The sequence below is a fragment of the Typopeltis vanoorti genome, chromosome 5 (assembly GCF_054136105.1).
Source record: "Typopeltis vanoorti isolate ZY-2024b chromosome 5, IOZ_Tvanoo_1.0, whole genome shotgun sequence".
NCBI classification, from domain to species: Eukaryota; Metazoa; Arthropoda; class Arachnida; order Uropygi; family Thelyphonidae; genus Typopeltis; species Typopeltis vanoorti.
In genome coordinates, this window is record NC_143553.1 from 141,038,640 (window position 1) to 141,057,968 (window position 19,329).

Genomic DNA, 19,329 nt, shown 5'->3' on the forward strand with positions numbered 1-19,329 from the left:
TGCTAACTGTAGTCAAGCCCTGGATAACAAGGGTAGCCAATGGTAGGCCGTATGTATGGCAGCAGGATTCGGCCCCTTGCCACACCTCTGGGAAAAGTCAAAAATGGTTGTCTGAAAATTTCTACGACTTCACCAGTCCAAATGTTTGGCCTCCAAACTCCCCAGACCTTAACCCCATGGATTATTTTGTATGGGGCGCAGTTGAAAAAGACACCAATCGCACTTCCAGTAATACAAAAGCCCAGTTAATGGATAAAATTAAAACAGTTTTTGCGGCCCTTCCCAGGGAGACTGTAGCATCAGCTTGTTCGAGGTTCCGAAGCAGAATTGAAGCTGTGATCGATGCTAATGGTGGTTATTTTGAGTAAATCTTGTTGATAGTATTGTAATTAACTCTGCCTGTAATGTTTTTTTGTCAATTCATTAAATTTAATAGATACAAAGAAGATTTTCTTTTTCCTTACGAAACTGTCAAATTTATCCCGAACACCCTGTATATTCATATTGTAGGTTGGCTAAGGATTTCTCTATTATTATTTTTTTTACAATTTTAAATTTATTTTTTATACTATCCAGAGATCCTGCCCTAGAGACTAAACACAAAACTTTTTCAAGTTACTTCAGGCATCCAATAAGTGGGGCAGTAGTCTCACACCAGGCAATGGAATTCAAACCCATAGTCTGTTGGTTAGAGCACAATATACTAAGCATTCGGCCAAACCAGGCCAGCAGCTTGAAGTGATCACTTATTTCATCAAAGGAGAATCAAATTAGGAACACCCACATGTGAATCTGAATATTTGACCTCTGCTTTCACTATAATTAATTTAGACCACAGGATACATTTCAATGGATAGTTTACTACAGTGAATTTACTTCAGAACAATACTGTCATGACATCAACAGTTTTATGGTCTTAGTTTTTACTATCATGAGTTGGGATTAATATTCTTTGCAATCTTGTGGTTCTTAGCTCCCTAGTATAGTCAAATCATATCTTTAAATTTACCTGAACTCTTTACAATCAAAGTTTTTAATTCAACAAGAAAATCACATACAGGAATTCAGTGCACACTAGACAGTAACTCTACAAATACAACCTTGTTGGCATGGTTGGCCAAGCAATCGGCATACCTATTCTCCAACCAACGGGTTGAAATCCCAGCATGAATGTTTGCGATTGTCTTTGGGTGAGAGATGAATTTCAATGCCTGGTATGAGACCACTTCTCTGCTTATTGGAGGATGCCTAAAGTGGCTTGAAAAAGTTCAATGTTTGGTCTCTAGAGCTTTCCAGACTACGTAAAAATAAATAAAAAAAAAAAAAAAAGATTTTTAGTCCACCCATAGTACAAAGTGTACTATAGGTTTACGAATAACCTTTCTTGGATGAGAGCAACATAAAAAAAGCCTACAATATATATAAAGCCTGTAGTGAGACGGCATTAATATTCTTTGCATTCTTGTGGTTCTTAGTTCCCTAGTATAGTCAAATCATATCTTTAAATTTACCTAAACTCTTCACAACCAAAGTTTTATAATTAACAAGAAATCACACACACAGGAATTCAGTTCACATTAGAGAGTAACTTCACAAATACAACCTTGCTGGCCTGGTAATATATACTATTATGAAATATGAAACTGAATATGAAAGTATTTAGGAACCTCTTCCCCACCATGGAACAGGCAGTTTTGACTAGTTTTACTTTTAGTACTTTAACTGCCTATTCACATCAATTCATTCTTTTAGTCCCATCATAAATTTTAGCACAGAATGATAATAAATTCCGAGTAGTTTTAAGAAAAAGAAAGTTTATTCTCTATGAATTTGATCTTTCACATGGTACCTCCCAGAGAACTAAATTCACATTGCAACACATTTGAAAATTCAGTTCTATTTGGGTAGAAACTACAAAGAAGAAAAATATGTATACTTTTTACTCATACAAATCTTCATTAATTATTTTCAGAAGCAATAGTTATGTGTAATCATAACTACAAAAAGATTTTCAACCAGAAGTTCAGCTTAATGTTATTCATGAAATATTTCTTCTTCTTGTGCCTTTTTCCATCTATTTTGGGATCAGTCTTTTACATGATGCAACTATACACACGATTCCAACCGACTTACCCAGAGCTGGACGTGGGAGGGAGGAGGTATTTTTATGTCTGTAGAAGCGTGTGTACAGGGCCGGTTTGCCTGTTCTGAGAGACGAAAAACCCAAGTTTCTGAGAGGGAACCCTCCACCTCCATATGAGACTGGTTAACTCACCTTAAATTGAAAGAGACTGGATAAGGGTTCCTCACATCACAGATGGGAATCGAACCCAGGTCTTTCCGACCGAGCTATGGAAGCTTTATTCATGAAAATTTTATATAAAGCGAAAATAAATTTCTTGAACATTTATGAATCTCTTGGAAAAGAAGAAACTTTCTTCATACAGAATCATTCTTCCAAAAAAAGGCAAGCAAGTGTCTCAAAACTCAGATTTCATCCTAATGCCTTTCGATTTTTTCATTCTAAAATAATGTCAGAATATACTGTGAGTTACATATGGATCTATATCGTTCTAGTAACTGATGCACACAGCAAATTTTCATGTTCCTCACCCTTCCCATTCATAAAGATGTACATTTCATATTGACAACTAATTATACTTTAAATGAAATACTTTAGATGTTTCATCTTGAAATCTACACACTAACAGATTTAAATAAAGAGATGCAAGGGGACAACAAATGATCATATTATAAAGTAATGGAATTACATTTAATTTTATCATTAAACCTACATTCTGTTCTCTAACTAGTTACTCCCTGAACAATAGCTTGGACATTGAAATAATCTTCGCTGGCATTATTTCCACAAGGCTAACAACAACGAAGTACTTGTCCAACATCCATTTACAGTTTACCTGAAAACATACTAAATTAGCTTCTCCCACTTTCATTTCAATCCCAGCAAATAATGTAAACTTGCAGTACATCAGTCCTGTGGAGGAAAGATGATCTAGAAACCTTGAACTACAGAAGAAACAGTGAATTTTTCAAACCACTTCAGGATAATAAGCAAGACAAAACATCTTGCACCTTTATGCCTACAGCGGAATTCAAAGCCATAACCATTGGGGAATGGTATGCTCTATCAACTTTATCAACCAGGCTAGCAGTTAAGTCTTTTCCACTTTTTACAATGGTATGTAGTCAATGTAGATTTAAGTATATTACATGTAAATTTATATTTTTACAATCAAACTAAACACAGAGCAAATCCCTCCATCCATCCATTGGGCATCAATAGATGCTGTATGGTTACTCAGATGCTCGGTGATGTTCCACACCAGTTCTCGCCATGTGGTCCTGTTGTATGTTTTTCTGGAGGCTTCAACTTTCTTCTCAATCATTCAAGACATACCATACATCTCATTAATGTCTACTCCTTCCAATTCCTTTCACTGTATCTAAAGTATTTTAACTTTTTTTCTAATCAATATCCTTAAGAAGCCTTAAAACTCAAATGATCATTTCAAGCACTCATCCATTTGTCTGCTTTTCAATATATGATATCCTCAACAGCATTCTGTAACATCACATCTCAAAAGTAGATATCCTTTTCCTATCTGACTTCTTTAGGTTAAGTCTCACATCCAAATGATAAAATTATAAAGTAATGGAATGACCCTTATACCATTAAATCTACACTCTGTTCTCTAACTAGTTACTCCCTAAATGACAGGCAATAACAACTTGGACATCAAAATTCCTGTGAAGATGATCATCATTCCAGATATAGATGAAATCATAGACATCATACCAGATTTTAGTTGAATCTCTGACTTGTTTTAGCCATTCCTAATCTTCTTCTAATGTCTTCTGAAGGCTTCTTCACATTAATAAATGGATCCAAGATACTTGAACTTGCCGACTTCCTCAATTCTTTCTCTATTAAGCTACACTTATTTCTCAGGAGCTTAATTGTCTGTTCCTTTGAGAACCATAATCTTTGTCTTGCTAGGACTGAGCTGAAGCTCTGTTCTTACTGATCTCATTTACTTTGTCAAGAATTTGTCATTACAGAGAAGTGCTGTATCATCAGACATCCTTGCCTAACTCCTTTTCCAACCTGAAGCCAATCAGTTAATCAACACCTGTTCTTACCACTGCTTCTCGCTCTCTCAAGTTAACTATCAACACACCAAGTTAACTATGGTGTGTCGAGGAAAACCCATTCTTTTCATTACTTGCTACAATTTCACATGCCGAACACAGCCAAAAGCTTTACAGTAGCATATGAAACATATTACCATGGGGAGTCTAAATTCTTTACACTTTTCTATGATCTGTCTGAGGCAAAGGATCTGATCTCTGGTACCCTTACCATTCCTAAAACCTTGTTCCTCAGGCATCTCTGACCCAATCCTATTTAGAAGGATCTTAAAAAAATCTTGCTTGCATGAGATATTAAACTAATAGTTCTTACAATCCTTCATATCTCCCTTTTTATGTAGTGGTATGAAAACAGACCTCTTCCAGTCTCTTGGCCATGATCCCATCTTCCTTGTAATCAACCTATGAAACATTATTTTCCCGACATCCCATGTAGCCTAATTAACTCTGCTGGGATCCCATTTGCACCCAGGGAATTATTGCTATTAAGTCCTTTAACTTCTCTTTCACTCTCATGCCAGTGGAGGAGGTTCCAAATCAAAATTTTCCAGGAGAGAGGGCTCCTCCAAATTTTATTTAGGAATCTAGCAGTTAGCACTGCTCCATTCCTGTCTTTGATGACATTCAATTGGGGCTTAAACTTGTGATTTAGGTCAGAAACTAAACAAAAGATCTTTTTATAATAATTATGCCCCTCCTCATCTGTAATTCTTCACATTTATTAGATTCGTAGCTTAATCTAAAAAAAAAAAAAAAGGGTCAGTTTCTAATTTCAATTAGGGTAAAAAAGATTTTAACATGACCCAACAATTCAAAATGAAGGCAATTGTCATGTCCCCTCCCCTTCTAAATAACTATTCATTCTAGTTAATAAGTGCAATTTAATTTATGAGATCATGCCAATTTAACATAGAAATGGAACATGAGATGGTTGTTAAAATTTGCAGCCAGAATGTTATTCTTTTCCGCACCTGACAATAATGTAATCAGGATGACAATTTTAGCAATCATTTCCTAATCAGGAAAAATGTAACACAGTGACTGCAGGTTTCTATATGAAATCTCTGCATAAAAGCAGAAGTGATGAGGACTTGTCATTCAGTGTCCAATTCTAACTTCATTCCCAATAGCAAAGTAGGGTATCCAACTGGATACTGAATGAATAAAAATTGGGAGAGGCAGCTTCTTCATTGTAGGATGATATACTAAACTTTTTCAGACAACAGTTGTTCATGACAAATGTTATACTGATTAATCTTTAAAACTTCAAACCGGTCCAACAGAGATGAGAAAGCGAGAGAAAACTGGGATATGTGTGTGTGTGTGTGGGGGGGGGGAAATCTTTTTTTATCATTTTTCCATTGAAGGTTATTTGAACTACACCAATGGAAATGGCATATTAAGAAACTGGAAGTACATATAAAAACACTCGGGGAGGGACGGAATTTCTCAAACCACAGAATGTTCCAGTACACTTGTCAAATGTCACATAAGGAGAGCTAGCTAACCATATTCCTGCTCATCATAAGAATTTTTGCAAGTGATGTGGCCATGCAATTAATAAGCGATTTGAATTCTAAAGCAATGTGCAGTATGTGCAGATACATATAAAAAAAAAATTTTTTTTAAAATGCAGTGCACTTTCTACTTTCTTCTTCATCAATCCCACCACACAGATCGATTTTCTTGTTGAATCCACTGTTCCTAGGAATGTCTAATCAGAGGAAACCTCCTAATCAGCACAATAATTCAGGGACTGCATTTCCTCGTGAACTGAAGCAAAAAAAAAGGCACATTTCTACCCTTATTACTTGTAATGACAGGTAGGTCTTAAAATCAGCAAGCAGAATAAAACAACTTTTTGGCAAGATTTACTGATGGCAGAGATGCTCTGAGCTCATTCTTAAAATAAGCTGTTGGTTCTTAGACTTCTTAGTTGCAGAAGTCTGATAACAGCTACTACCATCAATTCCAGCTGTTGTAAGTTATGCATATTTTTAACTATTCTAAGGTTTTGTTTCTCTTGAGCAGGAACATATCTTTTTTATATCTGCCATTTTAATGGTCTAATACCTTTACACTTATTTCACTGAAAAAAAGTACCAAGTAGATATGACTGCCATGACAGAGCTAATCATCTCATTGGAAGAACCATATCTTCATTTCACATGTTACTAAATGATGCCCTCTTAAATGTTCCTTTATTTTGGGAAGAGATGAAGCCAACAAAAATTATTTTTGACAAGTGTACTGAAACATTGTGGTCTGAGAAATTCCATCCCTCCCTGAGTGTTTTTATATGCACTTCCAGTTTCTTAATATGCCATTTTCATTGGTGTAGTTCAAATAACCTTCAATGGAAAATGATAAAAAAAGATCTCTCCCCCCCCACACACACCCCAGTTTTCTCTCGCTTTCTCATCTCTGTTGCACAGATTTGAAGTTTTAAAGATTAATCAGTATAACAGTTGTTATGAACAACTGTTGTCTGAAAAAGTTTAGTATACCATCCTACACTGAAGAAGCTGCCTCTCCCAAATATATTTTAAATTTTTGGGTCAAGAAAGATGAGAGAATCTGAAGACAGAACACTTTCCACCATAACATGAAGTGAGCAACTAGACAAACTGGCTCCCCCTATGAAAACTATCAAATTCCTTGATATCTTCACGTGCAATGAACATTTAAATTATCCTTGCATCCACCCAACTCTTACTCTATGTACAAAAATGAATAAGACCAATACTTACTGTTCCTTTGTTCTCCTGTTGCAACTTCTGCAAGATACCTATAGTAATCACCTTTCATTTTCAGATAGAAAACTTTGCTTTCAGCATTACTAGCTTTGGGTATCAAATATTTATCGAGGAGACCCTGAAAACAAAAAGAGCCAGTAGCATTAAACCCAATGAAAGAATTTTTAAAGTTAAGTGAATTTTATTAATTGTGTGCTGCTATGCATTTTTTTAATATCTATTACTACAGATACTGTAACTCATCTACATAAGATGTGGTACGTGGTACCACTTTGCAGAAAAATTGTAATAGTCAACATTTGTTACTGGTATCTTTCAGCTACAGAATTTTTTTTCTAGGACTGCTGTTTAACTGAATGATATAGTTAAAGGTTTGGAAAGACTAAAATTTCTGCAATGATAAAGTGGGAAGAGCAATGAGAGAGAGAGACATTACTCTTTCATATATGCATCTCACAAGAGGATTTGAAAAATTGGAATGTCGGGTAGATGAATAACTAGTGACATTATCCTTTTTAGCCAAAGGAAAGTTTTGAATTGGTGGAGCTTTGCCACAGGAAGCCAAAGATACATATAGATGAAAAGCAAGTTGACATGTGAAGGGACAACATAAAAGTTAGAAATGCTACTCAGGATAAGAAGGTAATAGTGTCACTGATCAGGCCACATCTGATCACCTGGATATTTTAGGTGAAGAAGTCCAGAGACAAATGATGGCCTTTAGAATTTAGAGTACAAGGAGGTTGAGAAGGCGGGATCTGCAGAACTTGGATGAGAGAAAATGATGGAATTGACATTTAAGTTGGCAAAAGGAGCTTATCAGAAGAGATGAAGATCAGTTAATTTTTTTTTTTTTTTAAATGAAGAATTGTGAACTAGTGGAATGCATTACTGAAGTGGGTGGTGAGTGCACTAATTTCTACACTAAAATAGTATGTTGTGGTCTGCAGAGTATGCTCCACCATGCAATGAGTCCTGCAGTAAAAACTGAGCCTCCATAGGTCAGCTCAAGACTTTTCAAACTGAAGGCAAGTTAGTCAGATACATATAGAGGTAGTAGGGTTTGGAAACTGGTTTTTCATCCCACAAAACATACAAATCAGCCAGAAGGCATGTAATTTACAGATGAAGATAGGATTAGTTACCTTATCATTACCCAAAAAGTAAGACAGTTTACTATGACAGGCTAATAAGCCTGACAACAAAAGGGAAGACGGGATAATTATATAATCTAAAGATTATAAAATAATTTTACAAGCAATAGTAGTCTTCTGATGCTTATTTGATAAGAAAGTACTTGGGCCACTAAAAAGAACACTATTTTCAAAGTAAAAGGCTATGAATCCAGTATATTGTCAACTACATACATACATTCTCCAGCCAATTAGTGCACAAATTACAGGACGAAAAACTTAAAGAGAAGAAGAAAAGGATACGAGATGTGATGTAACACAAACTGAGTCGATCATCTTGTTAGGTTCAATGGCTTGCCAGAGCCAAATGATCTGGAATCTTAAACCTGATTACTGCCCTGTCCAAGTTGCACATGTTCTTTTGGCCTGTTAGCCTGTTTTGCAAAACGAAAAAACCCTGCCATCCCATATGAGACAAGCCAACTCATTCACTTGAAAAGCCACAATGAAGATTCTTTGCATCCTAGAAGAGATTTGCATCGATACTGACCAAGATGTGAAGGCTCTATGAATTTATTTCAGTTTCACTTGGTTTACAAAAGGATGATGATTTATGGTTTTAATGGCACAAGAAGAGCAAGGTCACCATGCCACATTAAAGGTTATAGCAGTCTGCAAGGTAAGACAGTCACAGACATCTATGCCCTCAGCAGGATTCCAACCTATGACCTGTTAGTTGGAGAGCAAGTATGCTAACCACTTGACCAATGAGGCTGGCTACAAAAAGAGCAATCTCAAATTTAGTTTCATCTTGTTAGTGCAAGTCATGTTGGATTTAATTTACAATCCATGCTGCTGTTTTTTTTCTCTTGTCTCAAATCTTCCCTTTACAATGAGTCCAGTTTTTTTTAGACTTTTGCTTCAGAAGATAGATTCAAATGACACAATATTGATTTTCATATGCATTTTATCCAAAGAATGCAAAACCTGTTATGTTTTGTCTTAACAAACATGTAGCCCCTTTTCAACACTAAAGTTTCCTTCCAATGTTTTTTTTTAACTTCATAAATTTATTTTCAGCTCTCAAATCCACATCAATGATTACCATTTTTCTTTGAAGGAAGGTTGCATTTTCATGCAAAGAAATGATTTGATTTTTCCAGAATTCAAATCCATACTAAGAACAACCAGCTGCTAAGAGAAGTTAATGTACTCAGTATGGATTCGAACCAATCAACTAACATTAAAGTTTAAAAACTAGATCCCAAAAACTCGAATCGTATGAAAGTGTCAGGTTTCTTCAAAATTCTAATGAAGTGCACCTGCTTTCATGCATCGCTTATTTTAATTTGTATCCACTGTATTTTTTTTTCTTTTATTGCTTACCGTGATACATTATACGCCCAGCAATTTACTCTAAGTAAGCTCCTGACAATGCACGTGCACGCACACACACACACACACAAAAATTTTTTTCTAGTTACTGTTTAATCCACAGATGACAGCATGGCTTAAAAAAAAAAAAATACAGGCTTACCACAGTCATTATACAAGAACTCCCAAGAATGTCTTTACAAGAACTTAAAAACATAGGGAGTTTTTTTTTAATTTTTTTTAAAGGCTAGAGAAGTTGGGTATCAAACAAAAACTTTCTGAAAAAGGAGGAGAGGTACCATTCTAGTTAAATGCAGGAACATTGTTGTATCAAAGTTCTTAAGCTTAATTCTGCTGAAGCAAAAAATAATAAAACAGAATAAATAATAATTATTTTAAGTCTACACTACATCGAGTTTTTTCCCCGCCCTTCTAATTTCATATGATGATATAATGGCCATGAATTTTACAGGGAAGCACGGCACTACTGCAACCCCTCCCCCCATTTTATCTGGGCTTAGGAGTGGCATAACTGACGAATGAGGCCTATGGCTGGGTCCCAAGTATTCCTTACTGTAATCCGCATGTGCGTGCTCACAGGAAGGGTTTGCCTGTTTTGGGGAATGAAAAACCAGAGTTTCCAGGTGAAGAAGCTACCATATGAGATTGGCAAACTCACCTTTTGCCAAAAGAGACCATATAAAGGTTCCTGACATCACGGATAGGAATTGAATCCAGATCTTTCTGACCAAAGGGCTTTGTCTATACCGATACCCCCATCTACACATTCAGCGCAATAATGAAGTACCACACGATATCGTCATGTGTGACTACTATAAATGGGCACATCTACCCTCTGCATGTAAACAGTAAACATTTGCCAGTAATGGAGAAATGAAATAAACATAAGCCAATCTGGCTGCAGGTAGATAGTCTGGGCCCAGAGGGCAGGTGCTAGTATTTCAGAAACTGTTGCACTTGTTGGTTGCTCCCATGCTACTGTATCAGGACTGGATTAACCATGAGCAGACATCCAGCAGAAGGGCTCACATTGGTCAGCCATGACTGGTATCTCAGCAACGACATGCAACAGTCACACAGCAACCAGTACAACAGTGGGGGTGGTTTGACCCATTTCCACATACACCATACCTTGTTTCATCTGGGATTCCACAGTTGGAGACAAACAAGGGTACCCATGATGACTGCCAGACATAGCAAACAATGCTTAGCATGGGTGAAGGAATGTCAGCAATGGACCTTCGGAAGTAGGTAATCTGAAGTGACGAGTCCTTTCCTGCTGCCCCATACTGATGGCCGGGTTCACATTTGGTATAAACAGCATGAAATCCTTTCCTCTGGTTGCACAGTTGGGATTCAATAGGCCAGTGGAAGTGGTGTTATGGTGTGGGGAACTTTTTCCTGGCATGCTCTAGGTCCGTTGGTTATCATCCCACAAACACTGAAAGCTACAAGGACCTGTTAGCCAACCATCTTTATTCGTACCTGCAGCAGGTCTACCCCAACCACAGTGCCATCTTTCAACAGGACAATGCACCTTGTCATTGGGCTCGTACAACTACTGAGTGGTTGGAGGAACACGACAACAAATTCACCACATTGTCTTGGTTCCCAAACTCTCCTGATTGTAACCAATTGAATATGTGTGGGATATGCTAGAATAGGGTGTGAGAACTGCTGATCCTTCTCCTCTAATAGAAGGAGTGCGAACTGACAGAGTTGTTGCAGTAGACACTGGTCAAGTTACACATGGAGGATGTTTGAAACCTTGTGGAGTTTGTTTTCTAGGCACCTGAAAGTCATGACTGCACAAGAGGTGTTTCTAATGAAAAGATCTCAAAGTATAATATAAAGTGTACCCTTGAACATGAAAAACGGCAGAACATCACTTTTCCTTGACATTACTCCTGGAATGTCTTCAGAGACATTCCAGGAGTAATGGACCTTCAGACCATATGAATTTCTTGAAGAAAACATATGGATTTTACTTATATACTTTTTTATATTAGCAAGCATAGAATTTTAACTCTAGAGTCAAGGGTATCCTCAGTATAACTTTCAAATTACGCAAGTAGAAACAGAAATTAGAAGATTCAACAATGAAAATGTGTGAACTACAAGCACACAACAGAGAGACACTGTCTAAAATACATTAAGGTCCTAACTAAACAAGAGACCATTAATTAATTAAAAAATTACTTGCAGAATATTGCTTACCTTAATGACTTAACATATTGCAACTTAACACATTCAGAATGCAAAAAACCCATCAGCACTAGATTCCACAATGCATCTCATCAACACCCGTGGCAGAAAGGTAGGAAAAATAAACTAATGAATGGCAAAGAAATGGAGCTAGCTGAGGAAGTAGATAAGTACCAGATCGACTTAATAGGGGTAACTGAAACAAAAAGGACAAAACTGGTGAGATCTTTCTGAGCAATAAATACAATATGTTATATTCAGGCAATGACAATCAAGGAAAAGAAGGAGTAGCTATAGTATTCAACACAAAATACGAGGCTAATCTTCTTGAATGGCAGTCAGTCTCAAGTAGAGTAATGGGGGCAAATATGAGAATGGAGAACTGAACAATGAGACTTATTTGTGCCTATGCTCCCACAGAAGGTTCTACTAAGGTAGAAGTGGAGGAATTTTTTGAGGGTTTAGAAAAAGCAACTGACATAATGAAAAAGGAAAAGTTGCTCCTATTTATAGCAGAGTAGGAAATGATTGTGAGACATACAAAAATATTTTGAAAAATTTGGAGAAAAGAGCAAAGCTAATCATAATGGCAAATATCTGTTGGATTTCTGCTCAGGACATGGACTGGTTATTACTAACACCATGTTCCAACATAAAAATGTGCACAAATTCACATGGAGAGAACAGGCAAGGCATAAGAAAAGTCTCATTGACTATGTTATTGTTGATAGTGATGCTTTCTCCCTGGTGCAGGACACCACAGTGTACAAAGGATTTGAAATTGGAAGCGATCACTATTTAGTCTTGAGCAGGATAAAATTGAATTTCATATTGAAAAGAATAACATGTAAGAAAGTTTTAAAGCGAATAAAAGTCGAGCAGCTCTCAGATGTGAACTGTAGACTAAAATTCACAATGATTATTGAAGAAAAAATGAAAGAGTTTGAGAACAGGAACCAAACATTGGAGTTTCAGTGGCAAGCCCTGAAGAAAACCCTGATTGATTCAACCAGAGAGGCATGTGGCAAGCTTGTCTGCAAGGATAGAAAAATCAGAACTCCATGGTGGACACAGGAAGTTAGAGAGGCAGTGAAGAAAAAGAAGAAAGCATATCAAAAGTTTCTGGAAAATAAGTCAGCTTGTGCTCTTAGAGAATATGGACACAAATGTAAGAAAGCTAAACACTGTGTAAAACCAGCTAAACAAAAGTCATGAGAGGACTTTGGCAAGAACATAGAAAATAAATATCAAGAAGGTGGTAAGATATTCCAGAGGTTGTTGAAGAAGCTTAGAAATTAACGAAAGAAGGCTGTAAAAGGAGTTAGAGATAATAAAGGTGACATGAAAACGGGAGAAAAAGATATCCTTTAAGTATGGAGTAATTACTTTGAAAAACTGCTAAATGAAACAAGCAGTGATGATAGCACAGTGGTAAAAAACACTGACCAGGCATGTAGTCAGGAATATATATCCATACTTGAAGTAGAAAAATCCATCAAAGGATTGAAATGTGAAAAGGCAGCAGGAGTAGATGATATTCGACCAGAAATGCTGAAGTATAGTGGTATAAGAGTCTTACAGTGGCTGCACTCCATAGTTCAGAAAGCCTGGACAGACAGAGGAATTCCTGATGATTGGAGTAGAGCTCTCATAGTACCTATATATAAAAAGGGAAATAAAACTGAATGTGAGAATAACAGGAGGTATTTCCCTACTGTGGTAAGATCTATGGAAGTATACTTGAGAAACGGTTGAGAAGAATTGTGGAAGAAAAGCTTGGTGAAGAACAAGCTGGATTCAGGCCAAATAGAGGCTGTCAGGATCAGATCCTCACTTTACAACAAATAGTCGAGAAAGCACGGGAATATAACAAATATCTGTATTTAAGTTTTGCCGATTTGGAAAAGGCATATGACAAGGTGCCAAGAGAGAAGCTATTCAATACGTTACAGTTATATGGTGTCAATGGGGCATCATATCAAGCAACACTTAGTCTTTATTTAAGTTGTAAGCCAGCAGTTAGAATTGAACGAAGTACAGGAAGATGGGTTAATGTTAAATCTGGTGTGAGACAAGGATGTACATTATCCCCTCTGTTATTCCTTATTTATATGCATCACATTATGAAGGAAAGTGGTATATTAAACATGATATCAAAATTGGAGACGTTAATGTCAGCTCTTTGCTTTATGCAGACGATGTATATACTTCTAAATAAATCTGCGTACAAGTCTGCAAGATTCTCTGACTAAATCGAAAAACTGTTGTAATAGATATGGTATGAAGGTCAGCAATAAAAAGACAAAGACAATGAAATTAGGCAGAATCATTGAAAATGTCAACTGTGTTGTGAATGGACAACCTGTGTAACAAGTAAAACGTTTCAGCTACTTAGGCAAGATTTTTAGTGAAGATGGTGAATTAAATATGGAAATAGACAACAGAATCAACAAAGCTGGTATGGTGGGAAGTCAATTGAATAAATTCATATGGAATAAAAGAGAAATTAGTCAGAACACTAAATTAGCTGTATACAAGACAGTGTTCAAAACCAGTTTTAACTTATGGATCTGAGAGCTGGCTCAGAAGTAAAACACTTGACCAAAGACTAGAGACCACAGATATGAGAGTCCTGAGAAAGATTATAGGCGCGAACAGATTGCATCAATGGCAATATCATATTAAAAACGAGGATATTAGGAAAGAACTTGACATTGTCAGCACCCAGGAATGCGTTAGCAGAGCTAATCTCAGGTGGTATGGTCACTTAAACAGAATGGGCAAAGAAAGATTAGTAAAACAAGTGTTCTCTGCCAGGTTGGCAGCAAAATGATCCAGCGGAAGACCAAGATATAGGTGGATTGATACGGTACAAAGTGCCTTAGATGATAGAAATATAAGATGTGATAATGTTGGAGTCTTGACAAGTAACAGACTGATTTGGAGGAAAATTGTAGATAGGAAGTTAGTAATGATGTAATTTTTTTTCATGTAGTACTATCATATCTTGTACACCTCTTGAGGGTACATGGCAGGAATTTGATGATGACGAGGAATTTATTTTTTATGATATCAGCAAATCACTGATTTGGTTGCCTTGTAACTTCGCCTGGGCTTCATGCATTTAGGTCCAACAAAACACTATTTCAAAGTTATTTTTTAAAATTATACTTACTAGTAACTCTCTCACGAAAACACTCGTTACAATAAAAACATGAAACCTACTCAGTTAAAAACACCCAAACTTACCTCACGAAACAGCAGTAAACTGTACTTCATCTCTCGTTTTAAAGAGATGAGTTGATCAAAGTTCCATACTTTGTTATCTATAATTCTATTACAACATCAAGAGACAAGAAATAAATCCCAGACATGCAGAAGAAGTGTTTTGCAAAATTCTGAATAAATGCTAACATTAAAATGAATTCCTTTTCAGGACACAGACTGACTATTACTAATATTATGTTCCAACAAAGATGTGTACCAATCCACACTAAGAGAAGAAATAAGAAAAAACTTTGACTATGTTATAGATTATTATATATATCTTTATACTGATTCAGAACACAAGAATGTACAGGTGATCTGAAATAGAAAGCGATCACATTAGTTCTAAACAGAATAAAATTGAAATATCATACCGAAAATTGCATGTAAAAAAAAAGTTCAGAAAATTTCAATGGTGAATTACATATTCAAATATACAAATATTATTAAAAAGAACCCAAACCTTGGAGACTCATCATACTATAGAAAAACACAAGTGAATTTGTGAAACTAAGGATAGAAAAAATCAAGGGGAAAAAAAAAAAAAAAAGGCAGACTGAGGAAGAGGCAGTTACAGAAAAAAGAAAGCATACCAAATATTTCTAGTGTCACTGTACTCTCAGAAAATACAAACTAATATGTAAGAAAGAAAAGCAATGCATAACAGTTAAAAATTTCTGACATGTACCCTCAAGAGGTGTACAGGATATGATAGTACTACATGAAAAATTTACATCATTACTAACTTCTTATCTACAATTTCCCTCCAAATCAGTCCGTTACTTGTCAAGACTCCAACATTATCAGATCTTGTATTTCTATCATCTAAGGCACTTTGTACCATATCAATCCACCTATATCTTGGTCTTCCTCTGGGTCGTTTACCTGCCAACCTGGCAGAGAGCACTTGTTTTGCTAATCTTTCCTCGCCCATTCTGTTTAAGTGACCATACCACCTGAGATTAGCTCTGCTAACAATGTCTAGTTCTTTCCTAATATCCTTGTTTTTAACATGATATTGCCAGTGATGCCATCAGTTCACGCTTCTAATCTTTCTCAGAACTTTCATATCTGCAGTCTCTAGTCTTTGGTCAGGTGTTTTACTTCTGACCCAGCTCTCAAATCCATAAGTTAAAACTGGTTGGAACACTGTCTTCTATACACCTAATTTAGTGTTCCGGCTAATTTCTCTCTAATTCCATATGAATGGATTCAATTGACTCCTACCATACCAGGTTTGTTGATTCTGTTGTCTATTTCCATATTTAATTTACCATCTTAACTAAAAATCGTGCCCAAGTAGCTAAATGTTTTACTTGTTCCACAGGTTCCGTTCACAACACAGTTGACATTTTCAACAATTCTATCTATTTCACTGTCTTTGTCTTTTTATTGCTGACCTTCATACCATTGTTGGATTCTAAATGAAGAGAAATGAAAATTGTTAATACTTCTTTTCAGAATCCAACATAATCCACCACGCCATAAGCAAGACTTGTGTATATTATTTGATGTTAGTCTCTTGCTTATAAATTAATATTCATATAATTACTTTAAGTTTGTTTATTAGTGTTTAATCATTTAATCTAGAATATGTATTAGTTATAAAAAAGGACTCTGTATAAAAATGTCATTCATTTTTATTTAATTTATCCCTATGATTATATTGTAAGAAACTGTACCTTATGTGAACTATGAATTATTTCTTTATTTGTATTTCTGGAAGAGAATGTAAATATGTAGAATTCTGCTGATATGACTTTATGTAATTCTTCTGATTGAGATTTGATTTGCTGTTGTCAAGGAAACGGAGTTAATTTTAGATAGTGCATGCATGGAGCGTGAGCTATGGTATTTGAAGGGAGAAGGACTTGATATGAGCTGAACTGGCTAGAACCGGATTTTGGTGGGAAGAATAAACGCATTTAATTGGGGAACGAAAGAGGAGAGAGAGAGAGGAGACGCATTCAGGACAGCAAGGAGTAAAGTAATGGGTGGCAGTAATGGGGATTTGGAAATGCCATAAATAGATTATGAAAGGACTGGGAAATTAATAGGAAATTCAGAATATTTCTACGGAATTCTAAAATTACGACGAATTCCAGTTATTTTGAAGAAGAACAGTGCAAGGCTGAATTTAATGCATAGGAATAAATAAGGAATAAGTAGATTACCTAATACGAGTGCTTCATGACTTATGAAGCTCTATGTTTAACATTTCAGTTCTTATAGTGAAGATTTCTTATGAATAGTGTTGCTTCAGAGCGTTAACTATAGTTTTAAGTGTTCCTATAGTGAATCCAATGTGTAAAAGAAGTAACCCGGTAAGAGCAGTCCATTTTTTTCATATTTCAATGTGAAGATAAGAGTTAGCTCCACCTGATATATCTTAACATTAACTGTGGCATGATGCTTTAAAGCTCCATACGCCAAAGTATGGAGTTTTAAAGTGTTTCCCCCTTGAAGTGATAACTGCCTCATAATCAAATTAAATGTTAGTTGACTAAGAGAGAATTAGAGCATTCTACTTTAAGAATAATTACTGTGAGATTCTGTAACATTGAACTGTGTGGACCATCTTCAATTATTTGGATGAATATAGTATTGACAGCTGAATGTGCGATGCCTAATGTTTTATGTTTCTTATGAGTATTTGGACTAAGCTGATTTGCATTTTCTTGTTTTTAAAGTTTTACTTAAATGTACACGTTCTATAAGCCCGTATTAAATGTTTATTTTACTGGATTCAATTTGTTGTTTGCCTGATTTTTCTTCATTGCACCGCTCAAAAAGTTTATCGGACTTTGCGGAAGCCTTAAATATTTATTTTAAACTCGGCCTGTAGAAAAGTGAGATTGCTAAAATTAGTTGATTGATTCCACTATATTATATAGACTAATCTGAATATAGGGTGACACAGGATAATATAAATTTCTCTATATTTGGATTAGTAATCAACCAACAATTAATTAAGATAATAAAAAACAGATAATTTGAATAAGAACTACGTTCTAACAAGATGGTGGATTCAGAGCCAGACAGCCTTTATTTGACCTGAATCCAGCTTGTTCTTCCACAATTCTTCTCAACCATTTCTCAAGTATACTGGCATAAATCTTGCCAGGAACACCCAGTAGGGAAATACCTCTGTAATTCTCACATTCAGTTTTATTTTCCTTTTTATATATGGGTACTATTAGAGCTCTACTCCAATCATCAGGAATTCGCCCCTCTGTCAAGGCCATCTGAACTATGTATATGCAGTGTAGCCACTGTAAGACTTATATAGCACCCTGATTGTATGCCTGTTGAGTGTTTTTTTACCACTGCTTGTTTCAATTTAGCAATTTTTCAAAGTAATTACTCCACACATCAAGAATATGTTTTTCTCTGATTTTCATGTCACCTTTATCATCTCTAACTCCTTTCACAGCACTCTTTCCTCCATTTCTAAGCTTCTTCAACAACCTCCAGAATATCTTACCACCTTCTTGATATTTATTTTCTATGTTCTTGCCAAAATCCTCCCATGACTTTTGTTTAGCTAGTTTTACACAGTTTAGCTTTCTTACATTTATCTCTGTATTCTCTAAGAGCACAAGCCGAGTTATTTGCCAGGAACTTTTGATATGCTTTCTTCTTTTCCTTCACTGCCTCTAACTTCTTATGTGCACGATGGAGTTCTGATTTTGCTATCCTTGCACACGACTTCACCACATGCCTCTCTAGCTGAATCAATCAGGGTTTTCTCCAAGGCCTTGCCACTGAATCTGAAAGGTTTGGTTCCTGTTCTCAAACTCTTTCATGTTTTCTTCAATAATCTTTGTGTATTTTAGTCTACAGTTAATATCCGAGAGCTGCTCAACTTTTATTCGCTTTAAAACTTTCTTACATGTTATTCTTTTCAATATGAAATTCAATTTTATCCTGCTCGAGACTAAATAGTGATCAGTTCCAATTTCAAATCCTCTGTACACTCTGGTGTCCTGCACCAGGGAAAAAACATCACTATCAACATTAACATAGTCAATGAGACTTTTCTTATTCCTTGCCTCTTCTCTCCACATGCATTTGTGCACATTTTTATGTTGTAACATGGTGTTAGTAATAACCAGTCCATGTCCTGAGCAGAAATCCAACAGGTATTTGCTATTATTATTAGCTTTGTTCTTTTCTCCAAATTTTCACAAAATATTTTTGTATGTCTGACAATCATTTCCTACTCTGCTATTTAGATCCCCAACAAGGACCAACTTTTCCTTTTTCATTGTGCCAGTTGCTTTCTCTAAAGCATCGAAAAATTCCTCCACTTCTACCTTAGTAGAACCTTCTGTGGGAACATAGGCACAAATAAGTCTCATTGTCCAATTCCCCATTCTCATATTTGCCCATATCACTCTACT

At 35.9% G+C, this 19,329-nt stretch overlaps 1 protein-coding gene across 1 annotated transcript in view; it reads right to left on the bottom strand.

The window, feature by feature from the left end:
• LOC150106881 (14-3-3 protein zeta-like) overlaps positions 1–19,329 on the bottom strand; it is a 93,605-nt gene that overhangs the window by 41,977 nt on the left and 32,299 nt on the right. The window contains exon 3 of the mRNA XM_090392789.1: positions 6,921–7,044. Within this exon, the coding sequence (XP_090248915.1) occupies positions 6,921–7,044 (124 nt within the window). The remainder of the gene's footprint in view (positions 1–6,920; positions 7,045–19,329) is intronic.